Genomic DNA, 16,925 nt, shown 5'->3' with positions numbered 1-16,925 from the left:
AACCTCGTGCAACGTCGAGCGTATGCACGACTGGCGCGTTTTCAGCTTGCGCGCGTTCCGCAGGCACGCCACGTAATCCTCGAACGTGATCCTTTTTGCGACTACGTTTCTCTTGACGCCCTTTATTCTCTTGGTGTCGTCACGTCCGAGTACCCTGTAAATGTACATCTTTGCTCTGAGGCCCACGAACTCCGTCATGATCGCGCCGTTGTTCTCGTCCTTCATCAAACCGAGCACCTTCTTGTTGACACGCGGCATACCGTGCGCGTTGTTCTCCGCGTAGTCGCTCGTGTCGAACCTGTCTATGTCGCGCCTCATACGCTCGTACGCGTCCTCGCACTCCAGCGAATAGATCAGGCTGTCCGTATCCGTGTAAAGAATTCGACACCGGTCGCGATAGAGCGGCTGCATGTAGTCGTAGTGAAACTCGTAAAGACGCGTCTTCGATATCTCGAGAATGCACATGCCCACGTAGACCGGCTTGTTGAATTTCACCTCGAGCCTTCGCAGCTCAATCGCGACCAGATTCTCCGAGAAGACGCTTTTGCTGTGAAAGTTCGGCTTAGCGATCAACGCCTCCGCGCCGTATCTCCCGTCCCATCGCGTCACGAGACGCACATCTACGTGATCGCGCACGTTCTCCATCGTCTTGCCGAAGACGGCGTTGTTCATCAGTTTGTACAAATTCCGTTCGAACTCGTTGCTCGCGCGCGTCCTAAGCGCGGTGTTCAACTCGATGTAGACGCGAAGCCACGGCGACTGGGCGAATCGCAGAACGCGGCAAACGAGCATCAGACGCATACCTAGTCGCAGACATTGCTGCAGATTTCGATAGTGCGTCACGTAGCGCGATTTGTCGTAGAGAGTAGCGAGCAGTTTCTCCTGCCGCTTTCCGGGCGGTTTGTCGCGCGTCGAGCACAACGGTAGGTCCGCGTGAGCGTCGTGCAAGTCCCGCGGATACTCGAGATCCACCTCCAAAATGTAACCGACGTCGCTGTCTGTACGGCAGCGATTCGCTCATAGCCCAGCCGTACAGATTGTTCACGTCGTAATACATGAGATACGTAGTGGGTTGGGACAAGTTGTACGTCGGCACGTCTCTGTTGTTGGCTCGCGCGTATCTGCGCGAACATTGACTGAGGCCACCGCGTATTCCGCGTTCGACGAACAGCACCATGTCGATGTCGGTGAGCAGCTCGAAACGCACGCCGGTGTACCTCAGCATGGCGTCCCACGTGTACCCCGGCAACGTGTAATACTGCGCGGGGTCCAGACCGTAACTCCCCACACACGCGTCCCGACAATTTTCAACGATATCCGCCAGAAGAAGCACGTCGGTTTTGAGGTACAGATCGCTGTACTCGCCGAGATCCCGCACTCGAAAACGTCGCCAGACCCTCGTCGCGTACTCGTAGTCGCTCTTGCTCGCGGTCTCGTCCGTCAGGGAGCTGTAAAAGACCTCGCGCGGCGGAAGCTCAATCTCCCGCAGTTTGTCCACGCTGTCGACATACTCGTACAGAAATACTCCCTTGCGAGTGAGCAGATCGAAATCCTCCGCGCTCAAATCCGCGTACTCCGAACGCGTGATTCTCAGCTTGTCCTTGTTCAAATAGGACGCCAGGGTTTCGATACTTGCCGCTAAAAATTTATACGAGTCCACAAATCGAAGCTTCACGTACCGATTCCATCCCTCGTCGGTCTGCGTCTCCTTAACGGCCTTCGAGAAAGATATGTAACTTTCCTTCGTGAGCGGCAGCAGATCGACCCCGCCCTCGAACTAATTCGCGATTTTCTCGACGACGAAGTGCGCGTCGTAACCCGACAGATTGTGAAAGAACACGGGAATCACGTAAACGTTTCTGTAATTCAGATTGCAACGAGAATGCGCCGGACCTCTGTAGCGTCCGGTTAGGTGACAGTGATCCCGCACGCGCTTGTCCTCGGGTTGGAACGATTTCTCGCACACGTGACAGCGCGGGAGAAACACCTCGTTTTTTTCCTTGTTCCTCGTGTTTTTTTTTATTTCATTTCATTTCATTTCATTTCTTTTACCTACCGATCGCAAACGTGCTTCGCGCACCGTTTCGCGGTCAATTGCGAATTCACCAATTGCGACAGATCCTTTATCCAGGCGAAATGGCCTCTGTTGACGCCGCGCAGCGTATCGCGCAGATACAACAGATTTACGTACCTGTCCCTTTTTATCGTCGGTCAACCGCAGAGGCACGATCGCGTTGTCGTCGGCGCCCCGTCCGAACTTAGCTATCTTTTCAATTTCATCCCGAGTTGCAAACACGTTGATCGATACGTCGTTTTGACGTTCGAACTTTCCGATTTTTTTCAGATCAATGGAAAAATCGATCCCGTCGAGATTCAGCACCGTCGCGTAATCGGGATACGAGTCGCGTCGTTCCGCGTTCCGCTTGGCGGGATAAAGAGCGGCGACCACCGCGCGGGCGAAACACGCGTCGTTCTCCGACAGCACGTTGACAACCGCTTGTTTAAGTCTTATACGTCGCGGTATCTTCATTCAATATCCAACGCGCATAAGATTACATTTGTTCACGTTCACCATTAGGTTCAGTATTTGCGACAGCGCCCATCCGCTGTCGCGTTCCTGAAATTCGTCCAACTGCGTTAAAATCGCGTCGCGCACGTGCCTATCGTACCACTCGCCCAGATCGGACCCCGGGAGAAGCTGTTCGTTCTGCGTGGCGATACTCTTCACGTCGGTCTTAACGTCCGCTACGAATTCCCCGTTGAATATGACGTTAAATTTCAGACACCCGTGTCTGGTCATATTATCCCGCACTTTTTCAAGCACGGTGCCTTTCGCGTTTTCGAGAAATCGCGCGGGTTCGATGTACGTCGAGTTTGTCACAGCGCCGGTCAGTACGCGGCGTCGGAACGCCGTATCGATCTCGATCCACGAAAATCCTCCGCCGCCTCCGCCGTCCAAACCGGCACCCACGGCGCGTTCGAATTGTCGACGCAGATTCTCCCTCGAACCTTCCAATCGCGCTATTAGAGCCGCCGCTCTGGTAACGGCTTCCGTGTTTCCTCGCCTCCCGGAGCGTTTGACTCGACACTCCTCCCGCAGGAGTCGGAGACACTCGTCGCATCGCCGTCTCCACGCGCGGTACCCGTCCGCGTCGCGGACGTCCGCGGCGAGCAATTCGTCGCACTCGTTCTACATCGCATCCAGAAAAGTTCGCCCTCGGGAACGTTGAATCTCACTTGAGCGAAGAGACGATGAGACCTGTAGGTTTGAATCCTACGTATCCTCTCTCCTCCATACAACGTCTCGCAATAAAGCTAATACTCAACGGGCAGGCAGCGCATATAGTCGTTCGCCCTAGCGGAGTTTGCCACCGTCGTCTCTATCCACTCTCGCACGCGAATGTTTCGCGCTCCGATTTCCCTTTGCAGATGATGGGTAGCCAGATTCCATCGCGCGTCTTCCCTCACCACCGACGCGCGCGCGTTTGACGACGACGACGACGCGTCGACCCTCGCCGATTTGTCGTCCGATTCGGACGAAAACTTAGGCATGGGCTCGCGACAGAGCAAGTCGTCGTCCGATTCCGCGGACGAGTGATCGCGGCGATCGTTCATTCTCAAATACGCGTCGCTGATGCTACATTTGCACCGCTAACGCGTCGATATTAAGATACTCATCTCCATCTGCAGTCCGCCACACTAATGTTTCGGCGTAATCTAAAATATCGAGAAACCTCCGTTGAGATCGGAGATCGGCGATTCCGATTTTGCGACAAATCAGATATCTCGTTAAGTCGACGCGCCGCGGACCCCCGTACCTCGGGGACGGATCCTCGTTCCTTACGAGCGGTTCGCTGATTTTCACGATCGGTTTCCTGATTTCAGGATCAAACGTTGGTTTGCAAAGTTCCGCGTACTCGTCGCTCATATTACGTTAAGAGAGAAAAACACATTAACTTAGAATCCCCCGAGCGAATAGGGATACAAATATTGGCGGACTTCATTTTAATTTACACTTTCCTCCACACTGTAAACAGAGCTCGTTTCCAATAGGCCAACGTCAGTTCTAGTGATATGCAATACAAAATGCTTGGGACACCACGTGTCAGTGCCAGCGAGTACGTTTCGAAATCCGATTTCTCTGCCGCGAAGCAAACGCACCATCGACGAGCAATAGCGTCCGTCCGTTCCCATACCGTATTTTTTTTTACAAATATACATATTAACTCTCAACCGCGATTTAGTATCCTCGTAGAAAAAAACCATTTGCCGCGCCGTTTGCGCGCCCGTTGAATTTATACCCCCCCGTTCGTCGTCTCAACAGAGGACGTACCCCCCCTGCCGGACGCGCTCTTTCCCGGAATGACAACATCCGCTCGCCGCATTATCCGACGAAAAATAAAAGAAAAAACAAAAGAAGGAAATGACGAGAGCGACTGCGAACGTGTTTGAACGCGCATTAAAATAATTATCGCGAATCGCACGAATCGATCGAACGAAGAGACGAGTCATCTCTCTCTCGATCTCGATACGTTAAGATGGGCGGAAAAAACTACAAAACAAAAGGAAGAAAACCGCAAAACAAAAGGAGGAAACGACGAGAGCGACCGCGTTAAAAATAAATCATCGCTTACACTTCCTGGTAGGTAAAAAAGCTTTGGGCAAATTTTACATTTAATGGCTCTGCTCTTAATCGCCTTCTTACATGCCGAGCATCGATACTCGGCATATTCCTCGTTCATTCTGCTAATATCGGCAGAGACAGTTAATTGACTCGTCACTATAACACGTCACTTTCACACGTCAGCGTTTTGTGTTCGTCGCCGATGTCTACCTGTCGTACGAGGCTTCGATGACCTCTGTACGAAATGCAGTTCTCGTGTCTATGTATCAACATATTCCGGCTAGATAACACTCATAGCTACCCCCGGTCTATGAAGATATTCGTTACACAACTTTTTAACACTCTCCCTCACTTCTAAAGCACCCAAAAATTAACACTTTTACGGAGCGATGTTTCACACGTCTGCTTCTGCTGAGAGAGAGAGAGAGAGAGAGAGAGAGAGAGAGAGAGAAATTTTGATTTTTGATTTGATATATTTATATGCCCAAGCATATGCTAAAGGGCAACAGTACACATAGCATCCTAATATTACAAAGTATATGAGTGTTAAGACATAGCGAAAAGCACATTGAATGTGACGCAACTTGAATTTAGAGAAACTATAACTGAGGCATAATGTGAGTCACAGTCAACATCACAGACGCAAACTATAGTAGTATACAAGGTATAAAACGCAACTTAATCTATAAGTATATTATTAAATCTATGAGGTATAAAACGCAACTTAAATCTATCGAACTAGAATAAAGACAAACACAAGATAAAAATTCACTTCAACTAACAAACAAAACTTAGCTCTCAAATTCGGCTGAGAATAAATGAGCTCGAAGGAGACTCTTGAAAGACGGTAATGACGACGCCGATGTAACATGATCCGGCAAAGATTGCCAAAAGTAAATCGACGAAAGATGGAAGGAGTTCCTATAAGTAACCGTCCTATGAGCGGGAATATGAAAGGCATGCGAAGAAGTGAGCAGACGTTCAGACCTTCGCAGCAATGGATCAGGAGGTGTGAAAAGTTCACGCAGATATACCGGTGAATTCATGAAGACAAGCCGATACATTTGGCAACCCATGAAATAAAGCCTTCTGTTCTCAACCGAAAGCCAGCCAAGACGACATCTAAACGGGGTAATATGTTCATCCCGCCGCAAATTAAAGATAAATCTAACACAGCAATTAGCTAGCTTCTGCAATTTACTGTTTAATTCACTACTCAAACCATGATACACCAGGCAGCAATAGTCTATGTGAGGTAGTACCAGAGTTGTAACAAGCTTGATTCTTAGCTCAGTGGAAAGAGAATTCATATTGAATTTCAGCTTATATAACGCTCCATGGACCCTCTGCGAAACATGTGAAATATGTTTTCTCCACGATAGATTCGACTCAAAGAAGACTCCCAAATTCTTAACTTCACTTACATAAGGTAAGGGCGTATTATTAACAATTACCGGTGGAAGAAGGTCAAGATCTAAATTACTAACATTAGTCCTGCTACCGAAAATAATTACTTTGGATTTGGCGGGATTAAGATTCAAGCCATTCGCCCTTGCAAAATCAAAAATCGCGTTGGCATCACTAGAGATCAACATAAGATTGTGGAGTAGATCTTTAAGATGACATGAGCGATAAATCTGGACGTAATCAGCAAATATCATATGTTCAGAGTAGTTCAAGACTTTGCCAATGTCATTAATATATAAAGAAAATAAAGGTGGACCAAGGACAGAGCCCTGAGGCACTCCACAAAGCATTGACAGCCACGACAAAAAATTACCCGAATCATCAACCACAGCCTGAGAGCGACCAGTAAGGTAAGAATAAATCCATAAAAGAACAGGATCAGAGAAACCTAACTCCTTAAGTTTAATCAAAAGTTGAGGATGCGGGACTGTATCAAACGCTTTACTAAAGTCGAATAGAACCATAATCGTTACTAATCCCTTTTCGATCGACTTCTTAATGTCATCACATACGCGAAGAAGTGCAGATTGAGTGTTATGACACGGGCGATAAGCGGACTGTCTTGGATTAATAAGGTCATATTTAGTTAAATAATCAGAGATTTGTGAGGCTACAATTCTCTCAAGCAGTTTAGAGAGTTCAGGCAGATTTGCTATGGGTCTTGTGTCGGATGCAGACAGAGGGATGCGAACTTGGAAAGAGGGCGAATAAGAGCACGTTTCCATTGAGACGGATACACTGAAGCTTCGAGTGAGCGATTGAATAAAGCAGTTAGACATGAAGAGATTGTAGGCCACGCTATCCGCAATATATACAGTGGTATTCCATCTACCCCAGTCGTATAAGAATGGAGAGGTCGCGTGGAAATAAGCTTAAAGACTTGATCAGGTGTTATAGTAGAAAAACAGAATTCAGGATGTTGAGAAGGACGCACAGCATGGCTAATGGCAGTAATAACGTCAACACGTGTAGAAGGTAACTGAGTGGAAGACACTGATACATAAAATTCATTCAGTTGATTGGGAGTGAAAAAATGCAATGGAGAAACCAAAGTTGATTTAGCAAGACCGAGTGAAGCTAGTTCTTTCCAAAGCTTGGCGGGATCAGTAATATTCTTAAGAGTATTGAATTGAAATTCACTTTTGGCTCGTTTAATATCAATATTTAGCTGATTACGAAAAAGTTTATAGGTGGCGTAGCCAAGTGAACTATTAGTACGTCTAGCTTGTTTGAATAACCGATTACGAGTACGAATACAAGAAATAATTTCATTTGTGAGCCACCTCACCGGGGGCTTCTTAATCACAATCGCACGATTGGGAGCGAATTTGTCAAGTGCCTCCCACCAGATAGAATCCCGCAGAATCCATCAACATCAGTATCAGACACATCTCCTATCGCAGTCCGCACACCATCAGCTATGGATTGAAGATACTGTTCAAACTCAGAACTATCAATACTCCTGAAGTTGCGTCGAGTAATAGAACGCACAGGTGTCGGATCACAATTGAAAAGCATCGACAGCTCAATCAGATCATGGCCAGCAATAAAAGGACTCTGAGATTTAGTAAATGATAACAACTTGTCAATGTCATCCACAACCAAAACGTCTAGCCATGAATCTGAGGTCGCAGTATGATAAGTAGGTTCAGAGTCAACTATATGCAGTGATAAGCCAGACATAAGTTCACGCAAGTATCTCGATTCATAACAAGTTGACAACAAATTACAGTTCAGATCTCCGCCTATAATAATATTCTTATAAAGGTGCGAATAGCTTGTCAGTGATTCAACAAAATCGTGTAGGAGTAGGCCCTTAGGTCGCCTATAAATGGACGCAAATAAAACAGATTCGCCCTCAGGGCAACGTACTTCAAGAATGAGATACTCAGGTGCACCCACGCTGGCATTACAGGAGGTAGCGATGATTTTTACTTTGAGCTAGTGATGCACATAACATGCCACCCCTCCGCCAATCCGCCCCACTCTGTCGTGACGAATCAAGAAATAGTTATCTAAGGCGACCAGTTGATCAGAAACATTCGTATTTAGCCACGTTTCAGAAATAGAGATAATATGATAGAAGTTAGTGCGGAAATATAAGCGTATAAATTCGGTATGCCCGTGATGTGAGTTAGCATTAAATTGAGCCACATTAAACTGGCGTGAGTGTCGACAAGGATTAATAGAGATCACTGAGTTAGGCCAGACGGGTCAAATAAGCTTTGCAAGATCAGTGGCATTGTCGATGTGAACAATTGTGTCGCCGTCAGCTCGCCTGACACACATGCGACCACTGCTCACCCTACAAACATACTTGTACGATTTTTGCTTGGCAGTTCGCTGCAAGAGATCATAAGCAACTTTAGATAAAAGCTCGTTGACGTATATTTTACGATCAGAACTGTTGCCGCATACCTCTTCCTGTGTAAGAGTACGTTTGGATCGCTTTTTTGCAATGACAATATCACGAACAGCCGCCGAGGCTAATGTGACAATAAGCGAAGTTGTGTCAGAAGGGGTCAAAGGTTTGCCGCCCGCAACCGCCAGGAGAGGCCCGCGAACAACAGTTCTGACATTAAGAACATGACATAACAGATTAGGAATGTCAAGAGCTCGAAACACATTTTTAACAAATTCGTCAGACGAAACCGACAATGCCGCTGGGACGCCAGAAATAATTAATTTGTTACTATTACTATCCTCGTCACGAACCAAGGGGGCCGAGAGAGTTGTCTTCAGCTCATTAACCTCGCGCGCAAGGGTTGCACTCCCCCGCTCTAATTCAGTAATACGCTGACAGTTACGCTCGACCTGATCTGCAATACGGTTTAATTGATTAAGCTTATCGTTAATTTCATTGTTAGTACGCTGTTGACTCTCAATAAACGCAGACATTCTAGCATCGGATACTTTCAGTTGTTCAATCAATCTCAACAAAAGATCATTAGTCTTAGACTGAGACTGAGTTAGATCCTGAGTGCCGGAGAGCAAGACATCACTGACATTACTGACACTAGGCGAAGTAGAACAAAAAAATTCAGAGAGCTGTGAACTCTGACCATCTCTTGGTGTTAAAGGCATCGTCAATCGCGATTTGCAACAGGAACTCGCAGCCTTAGTAATAACATACGCTTTAACACAGCCGGGATGAAAAACTCTGCCGCACTCAGGACAAGATACTAAATTGCCGACGATTGTTTTGGTGCATTTGATGCATTTAGAGCACGCGCGCTGCATGGATTACAGCTAAGAAAAGCAGTCGACAGTCAATGAGTAAATACAGAAAGTGACAATGTCACTAAACGCAATTCACAGTTTCAGTGCGAGTACAATAATATAAGTTAGATAGTCACATGCACACATCCGACCACATGCAATAGAGTGTAGAAGAGCAGGAGTAAGCGCATACACAGCAAGAACGTTTTCGCAGACGGTTGACGCAAAAAACTCAAAATATGTAACAAGAGTAGGTATAGTGCATGTGACCAGCCAAAAGACTCGCTTATATCACCAACTCATGCACGCATCTATCGCTGTCAGGCCCCACTTCACAGCCAGGAGAGCCACATGTCCCAATGGAAATCCCGAAACTATATCGGCAGCGCAGGCATGCAGGATAGCCAACCAGTAATAAAGCTCACTCCATTGGCAGCGCCGGCATGCAGGACAGCCAACCAATAATGGAGCCCACTAAGACAGCAGTGCACATCCGAAGAGTAGTAGGTGCAGAAAAGAGCAGCTCAGACGGCAGGCACATGCGCAACAGAGGTCGACAACTTCCACGGAATGATTCTCGGAAATTAGGTTAAGATTAGCAAGAATACTTGTCACCCAATTGTCGAGAACAGAATGATGGTACCGTTATAAATGAGTACGCCGCGTGACAAGCGGCAAAAGCCCCGCCTATACCTGCAACAAAGTGGCCCGAAGGCACCCACGACAGCGACAATATGCACTCAAATCAGGAGCAATGAGCAAAGGCACGTTACTGTACTTACAGAGAGAGAGAGAGAGAGAGAGAGAGAGAGAGAGAGAGAGAGAGAGAGAGAGAGAGAGAGAGACTATTTGCGTGTTTTATTACATATTCTCCGGGGCGAAGCCCGGCGGGGCATGCTAGTATATAATAATTAGCAAATATATATATCATCGTCCTATATTTTTTGTTCAATTCTTCTTGGAGCTCATTTATATTTTGGAGAGAAGAAGTAAGAATTTCTGCATAAAATGCTGATGTTTGTATAATATACGTAAAAAAATCCTAACATAATATTTTTTGGTAGATACATTTTTATTAAAAAATGGACGGTACCTGTTTCATCTGTAACAAAGATATCTCGATAGAAGAAAGTGTGATTGTGAAACGGAGAATAGATACTTTGAAAACCGTTAGTATCGAAAGAAACGATGGTAAATATGAAATTTTAAAAAACTTGACTGCTATAGAAGTACACAAAAGATGTCGACAAAAATACATGTAAGCTTGAAAGTTATCAAGCTTGGCTTTGTCGCCGCTGGTCGACTCGTGCGTGAGAGCCAGTACGTAACAAGACTCCGAGCTGAGAACATTGATGTTATCGTACGGAGGTAGATAAAGGCTTGCTATCGGCAATTGTATTGATTCAGGTTAGTTTTAAGTTTACTCGTTTACTGTAATATCTCAGGCATTCGCTAATGTGTACACATCATTAATATTACAGTTGATTACTGCATCTTGCGTGCTGATTCTTGAACCGAACCTCACTCCATTTAAGTTCCTTACAAAGTGACTTACAAATCAATACAATGGAGAATAAAGCAAAGTTTTATTTTGTCTCGGAGGCTGGTGCAGATGCGAGAAGCACCGTAGTTAAAGTGAAAAGAATTCAGCTGCTTGGCCAAGAGGAAATTTTTTTGTTCCCAGCAGATAAGCAGACTAGTGCTCAACATAAACAGCTTTTTGAAATTCCAATTGTGAAAAATGTCGTTAAAAGCTTAAAGGCTCGCAATAAATTTCGCAATGTCGTACTGACTCTATCTAAGGAACTTGAGAATATTTATCTGGACACGGAAGGGAATGTTGTGCTGCATGACGAATATCTGGAAGAGGTCACCTCAGAGCAAGAGTCAAATGTAAGCAGAGAGTCAGCAATAACATTCGAAAGGAAAACAAGCTCTCTGATAAAGGATATAGTGATCGAAAAATTCAACGGTGAAAATACAAATGCGAATGTTTGGATTAATTTATTTGGGCAGGAATGTAACAGAGTGGGGATTGCCCAAAATAAATACGCGGAAGTATTAAGATTGTTTTTAGAGAAATCTGCATTAGATTGGTATAATGTATTTGTCAAACAGAACTCCTTGCTAAATTGGGAGGCGTGGAATAACGCCTTTATTGATACCTTCTCTGCACAATCCTGGACAGATATAACGTATGCTTATAACTTTAAGTTTTATAACGGCTCGCTATTAGAATATGCATTGAAAAAAAGAAGATTACTGTTAGAAGCGGATGATAGCTTGTCTATAAACACACAAATTAACATGATTGTAATTAGCTTACCAAATTTTATCCAAAATAAGTTAGATAGAAAATCTATTATAAATATAGAAAATTTAATGTCAAAATTAAAACAATTTGGTAAGATTAACGAATCGAAAAATGATAATGTAAACAAAAAAACTCTAAATGAAAAAAGACCGTGTAGCATTTGTGATAGGTTAGGTTTCAAAAATAGATTTCACCCAGAAAGTGCATGCCGTAATAAAGATAGGCAAATTAAAAATTTTAAAAACGAAAATATCAAGGTTACAAATAATAATGAAATACAGGAAGTAGTAGCAAGTTATGAGGAGACAAAAAACGAATAGTCCTCCCACTTATTAAAATTAAGATTTTTGCAAATGGTTGCCCAGCAACTGGCTTATATGACTCCGGATCCAATGTTTCTCTAGTTAATAGTACATTTTTGAATGATAAAAGAAATATTAAACAATTAATAGGTGGGAGAGACACCATAAAAGGGGTAGCAGGAACGGCGAAAACGGAGGGGATAGTAACAATACGTATTAAAATTTGTAACTTAGAAGAGGATTTTCAGTTTTTCATTGTTAAGGAAGGCTTTGATTGTGAATTTCTATTAGGATTAGACTTAATAAAAAAATTCAAGCTCTGTCAAAATGAAAATTTGATTATATCACAAAAACAAGAAAAAAAAAATTTAGATAAGCAAAATAACATTAATGAAATAAGTACTAATAGAATGGAGAATATTATAAAAAAAAAGGAAATAATCTTTGCCAAATCAAAGTTTGATATAGGAACAGTAAAGGATTATGAAGCCACAGTGAAACTGACAGAAAATAGATATATTTCAAAGAAACCTTATAGATGCCCATTTCAAGATAAATTAGAAATAGAGAAACAAGTAGAAGATTTGTTAAATGCAGGTTTAATAGAGGAGTCAAGCAGTCCTTATGCAGCCCCTGTAACCATGGTTTTCAAGAGAGAAGAAGGAAAAAGATCACGCCTGTGTATTGATTTTAAAGAGTTAAACAAAATAGTAGTGCCAGAAAGTCAGCCCTTTCCAAGGATAGATGATCTTACTATACGCGCCAGAAACTGTAAGTTCTTTACAAAATTGGATGTGAATTCGGCGTTTTGGTCGATTCCGGTGCGTGCAAAGGATAGATATAAGTTGGCTTTTGTGACGCATCACGGACACTGGCAGTGGAAATGTTTACCCTTTGGTTTGAAGTCTGCTCCTGCTATCTTTCAAAGAGTTTTAGCAGGTGTGATAAGAAAAAACAAGTTAGATGCTTACGCAGTAAATTATATAGACGATATATTGGTGTTCTCTAAGACTTACGAAGAGCATGTATACCATGTAGAGCAAGTACTGCAAGCACTATATGAACAAGGTTTTAAATTGAATAAAAATAAATGTAAGTTCGCCCAAGAAAGGATAACATATCTGGGACACGAAATTGGAAGCAATAGGATTAAACCAATAAATGATAATTTAGTGGCCATTAAGAAGTTTCCCACACCCAAAACAAAAACACAAGTTAGACAATTTTTAGGTAAGATTAATTTTTATTTGAAGTTTATACCAAATCATGTTGTCTTACTGGATCCTTTGAGAAATTTGTTAAGAAATAAGGTATCTTTCGATTGGTCTGAAGAGTGTAGGAACAGTTTTAATTCGACAAAAGAATATTTATGTACAGTTCCCGCTTTGGCAATTTTTGATCCAGAGGCTCCAATATTTATTTTCACTGATGCAAGTATTGAAGGAGTTGGAGCAATATTGAAGCAGCCACAGGAAGATAATTCCTTGAAGTCGGTGTTTTTCTTCTCCAGAAAGTTGACAGAGGCTCAGAAAAAGAAGAAAGCCATTTTTATAGAATGTTTAGCCATTAAAGAAGCCATTTTATATTGGCAATTTCAATTGTTGGGGAAAAAGTTCTTGGTATTTACAGACCACAGACCCCTAGAAAATTTCAATATAAAAAAAAGTAATGATATGGAACTAGTGCAGATTTTGAATTATATTTCACATTTTGATTTCGAAATTGTATATAATCCGGGTAAAGACAATATTGAGGCTGATTGTTTGTCTAGAAATCCGGTTTTGGAATCACACGAGGATACAGATAATGATTCCGTGATTAAAACTTCAAATTTATTGAAATTGAATGATATCAAAGAAAATCAGAAACTGTTAAAGACCGATGATAAATGCATTATTAAAGATGATATAATTTATAAAATTTTAAATAATAGAGAGAAAATATGGATCACTGAAGAATTTGGAAAGTCGCTCATTACGGATATACATGTTGATCAGGGTCATATAGGCACAAAACATTTAATTTTAACTTTTGGCCAAAAATTTTATTTTAAAAATATGTATAAACACATAAGATTGACTTGCAGATCTTGTGAAACTTGCATCAAAAACAAATCAAGAATAGGCTGCTTTAAAGCACCGTTGTCTCAACTCGGTCCAGCAAAGGAACCTCTCGAAATAGTGTCTATAGACACAATAGGAGGTTTCAAAGGCAACAAAAGTACAAAAAAATATTTACATTTGGCGGTGGATCATTTCACAAGATTCGTTTACATAATAACTTCAAAGACTCAAGTGGCAAAGGATTTCATAAAATTAATTAAGAAAGTAGAAAAAGATGGGAGTATTAAATTAGTTTTATCAGATCAGTATCCTGGTATAAACTCGGCACAGTTTAAGCAATATTTAAATAAACAGAAAGTAGCATTGGTTTTTACAGCAGTGGATTGTTCGTTTTCTAATGGACTAAACGAAAGGACAAATCAGACTTTGGTAAACAAAATACGATGTAAAATTCATGAGAATAAAAATAAATCATGGCCTCAGGTAGCAGAGGAATGTGTAAAAGATTACAACAACACAATTCACAGTTCGACCAGATTCACCCCTAATTATCTGCTGACAGGACTAAACTATTCATTTTTACCCGATGAAGTAAACGATAATAATTTGACAAATTTAGTCAACAATAGAAAAATAGCTTTTAGAAATTCTAAAGAAATTCACAATCAGAATAAGGAATATTACGATAAGAATGTAAAACGGATAGATTATAAAGTAGGAGATTTAGTCTATGTACAAAGCGTTAATAAACTGAACAAAGATAAAATAGATCCAATTAGAGCAGGTCCTTTTAAAATTAAAGATAAAATTTCTGATGTAATGTTTTTGTTAGATAGTAGACTTAGAAAAAATGAGTCAAATATTTTTCATGCTAGCAAGCTGGTTCCCCATTCCGATGGAGGGTACCCTCGGTCTTAAAAGGGGGGATGTAAGCTTGAAAGTTATCAAGCTTGGCTTTGTCGCCGCTGGTCGACTCGTGCGTGAGAGCCAGTACGTAACAAGACTCCGAGCTGAGAACATTGATGTTATCGTACGGAGGTAGATAAAGGCTTGCTATCGGCAATTGTATTGATTCAGGTTAGTTTTAAGTTTACTCGTTTACTGTAATATCTCAGGCATTCGCTAATGTGTACACATCATTAATATTACAGTTGATTACTGCATCTTGCGTGCTGATTCTTGAACCGAACCTCACTCCATTTAAGTTCCTTACAAAGTGACTTACATATATTTTAAAGAAGAACGATAAATTATTTGTTAAGCAATCTGATGCAAGTGTTGCTTCAACTTCCTCGCAATTTAGCCCTACAAAAGCTAAAATTAGAAAAGTCACTTTTGATTTTGAAAATAAATGTCTGTTCAGCGGGTTACACGCTTCCAAGGCTTACAAGAAGAAACAAAATAAAATAAAACGACGAATTATTTTATACCTTACAAAGCCTTCTTTTAAGGATACTGTTATAAATATCTTATCGAAAAGACATGATGATATATCAAAGCAAGTTTGTAAACGAATTACAAGTGTCATTGACCTAATAGCTGTCCGTGCTAGATATCATAGGGACTGTTATGCATCAACAATAAAAAAAAAAAGGATAACGAAAGCTCTTAAGGTCGTCCGCTGGATGAAAACGTTATAAAGGCAATGGATATAATATATTCGTACATAGAAAATCACGACGATTGTCAATTCATTTTACAAGAATTTAAAGGACTATTGGATGACTATACACCGGATGATAAAACTATAAAATCTAAATTGTTCGAACGTTACGGAAGAAATATTATATGGTGTACTAAACCTAGTTCTTCAACTATTATTTGCTTCCGAGGTATTGAACATGAAGTTTTAACAAAGGCATGGTACGAATCAAGATTGCAGAATGAAGAAGAGAAACGATTGCGAATATTAAAAGCTGCAGCATCCATCATTCGACAAGATATCCGTTCGCAAATTTGTCAGAATGACTATTATTCTCCCAGTGATAATATGTTTGAACATGTTAACGATTCCATCCCTGCTTCTCTCGACTTCTTCACAAAAAAACTTATTTTAAAAGATAAAAAAGGAAAGCTTGATAACGTAGAGAAAAAGTGTACTGCCATAAATCATGCTATTATGTGTGCAATTCGTCCAAGATCTTTTATTTCACCTTTGTAGATTAGATTGGCAGTAATGTTGCATAGAAAATTCGCTTCTAAACGTATTTTAGATATTTTATCTCATTTGGGTTTATGCTCTTCGTATAAAGAGGCTATGCTTTATCAAGTATCTTCTTTATATCATCCGCGCCCATCAATAGAATCTGGAGCCTTTGTACAATATGTATTCGACAATGCAGATTTTAACATAAATACTATTGACGGCCTAAATACTTTTCATAATATGGGAGGAATTAAAATTGTTACCCCGTTATCTGCTATCAAAAGACAAAAACCGATTTATCGATGGAAAGTGATGCCAACAGCACAGGAGATTAGCTTGATTGATAAAATTACGTTTGAATCATATGAAAATACTAATGGAGCAGGATTAAAAAACTTACAGGTGAAGAATATTGATATCCCTCACTTTGATAAGTCATTCATTTCAAATGCAGATCTGTTATGGATTTACGCAAAATGGAAAACAACTCCTCAGATCCCTGGATGGAATGGATTCATGGCAGAACTCACAAAGAATATGTCTTATGAACGGTCTCAGATCATTTGCTTACCGTTTGTCAATGCATCGCCAAGCGACTATAGTACTATTTACACTGTTTTAAAATATTCTGCACGTGATGCGAATACATTGGGCTTGCGATATTGCTTTGTAACTTTTGACCAACCTCTGTATTTAAAAGCTGTAGATATTGTTGCATCATGTAGTGACAAAAATTTATCAAATGTAGTTGTTCGATTAGGCGGATTTCATTTACTAATGAAGACATTAG

The 16,925-nt window shown here is 41.7% G+C and overlaps 1 protein-coding gene across 2 annotated transcripts; it reads left to right on the top strand.

Moving 5' to 3' along the window:
• The first annotated feature begins 10,548 nt into the window (after positions 1 to 10,548).
• On the top strand, positions 10,549 to 15,233 carry LOC143905421 (uncharacterized). Of its 2 annotated transcripts, XR_013259194.1 has the most exons (3): positions 10,549 to 10,717; positions 10,792 to 15,066; positions 15,141 to 15,233. XR_013259194.1 is itself a non-coding variant. In XM_077420848.1 (2 exons), exon 2 carries the CDS (start codon positions 10,877 to 10,879, stop codon positions 11,942 to 11,944), a length of 1,068 nt encoding a protein of 355 aa, XP_077276974.1. In that variant the 5' UTR covers positions 10,549 to 10,717; positions 10,792 to 10,876; the 3' UTR covers positions 11,945 to 14,895. The 2 variants fall into 2 exon arrangements, 1 of the variants encoding a protein (XP_077276974.1); XM_077420848.1 differs by lacking the exon at positions 15,141 to 15,233 and having other exon boundaries at positions 10,792 to 14,895.
• Positions 15,234 to 16,925: the final 1,692 nt, after the last annotated feature.

This window comes from Temnothorax americanus, unplaced genomic scaffold (assembly GCF_048541705.1).
Source record: "Temnothorax americanus isolate GAGA-0224 unplaced genomic scaffold, ASM4854170v1 Scaffold61, whole genome shotgun sequence".
NCBI lineage: Eukaryota > Metazoa > Arthropoda > Insecta > Hymenoptera > Formicidae > Temnothorax > Temnothorax americanus.
The sequence above is the reverse complement of the archived record's forward strand: the minus strand, read 5'-3'. Positions and strand labels throughout refer to the sequence as shown.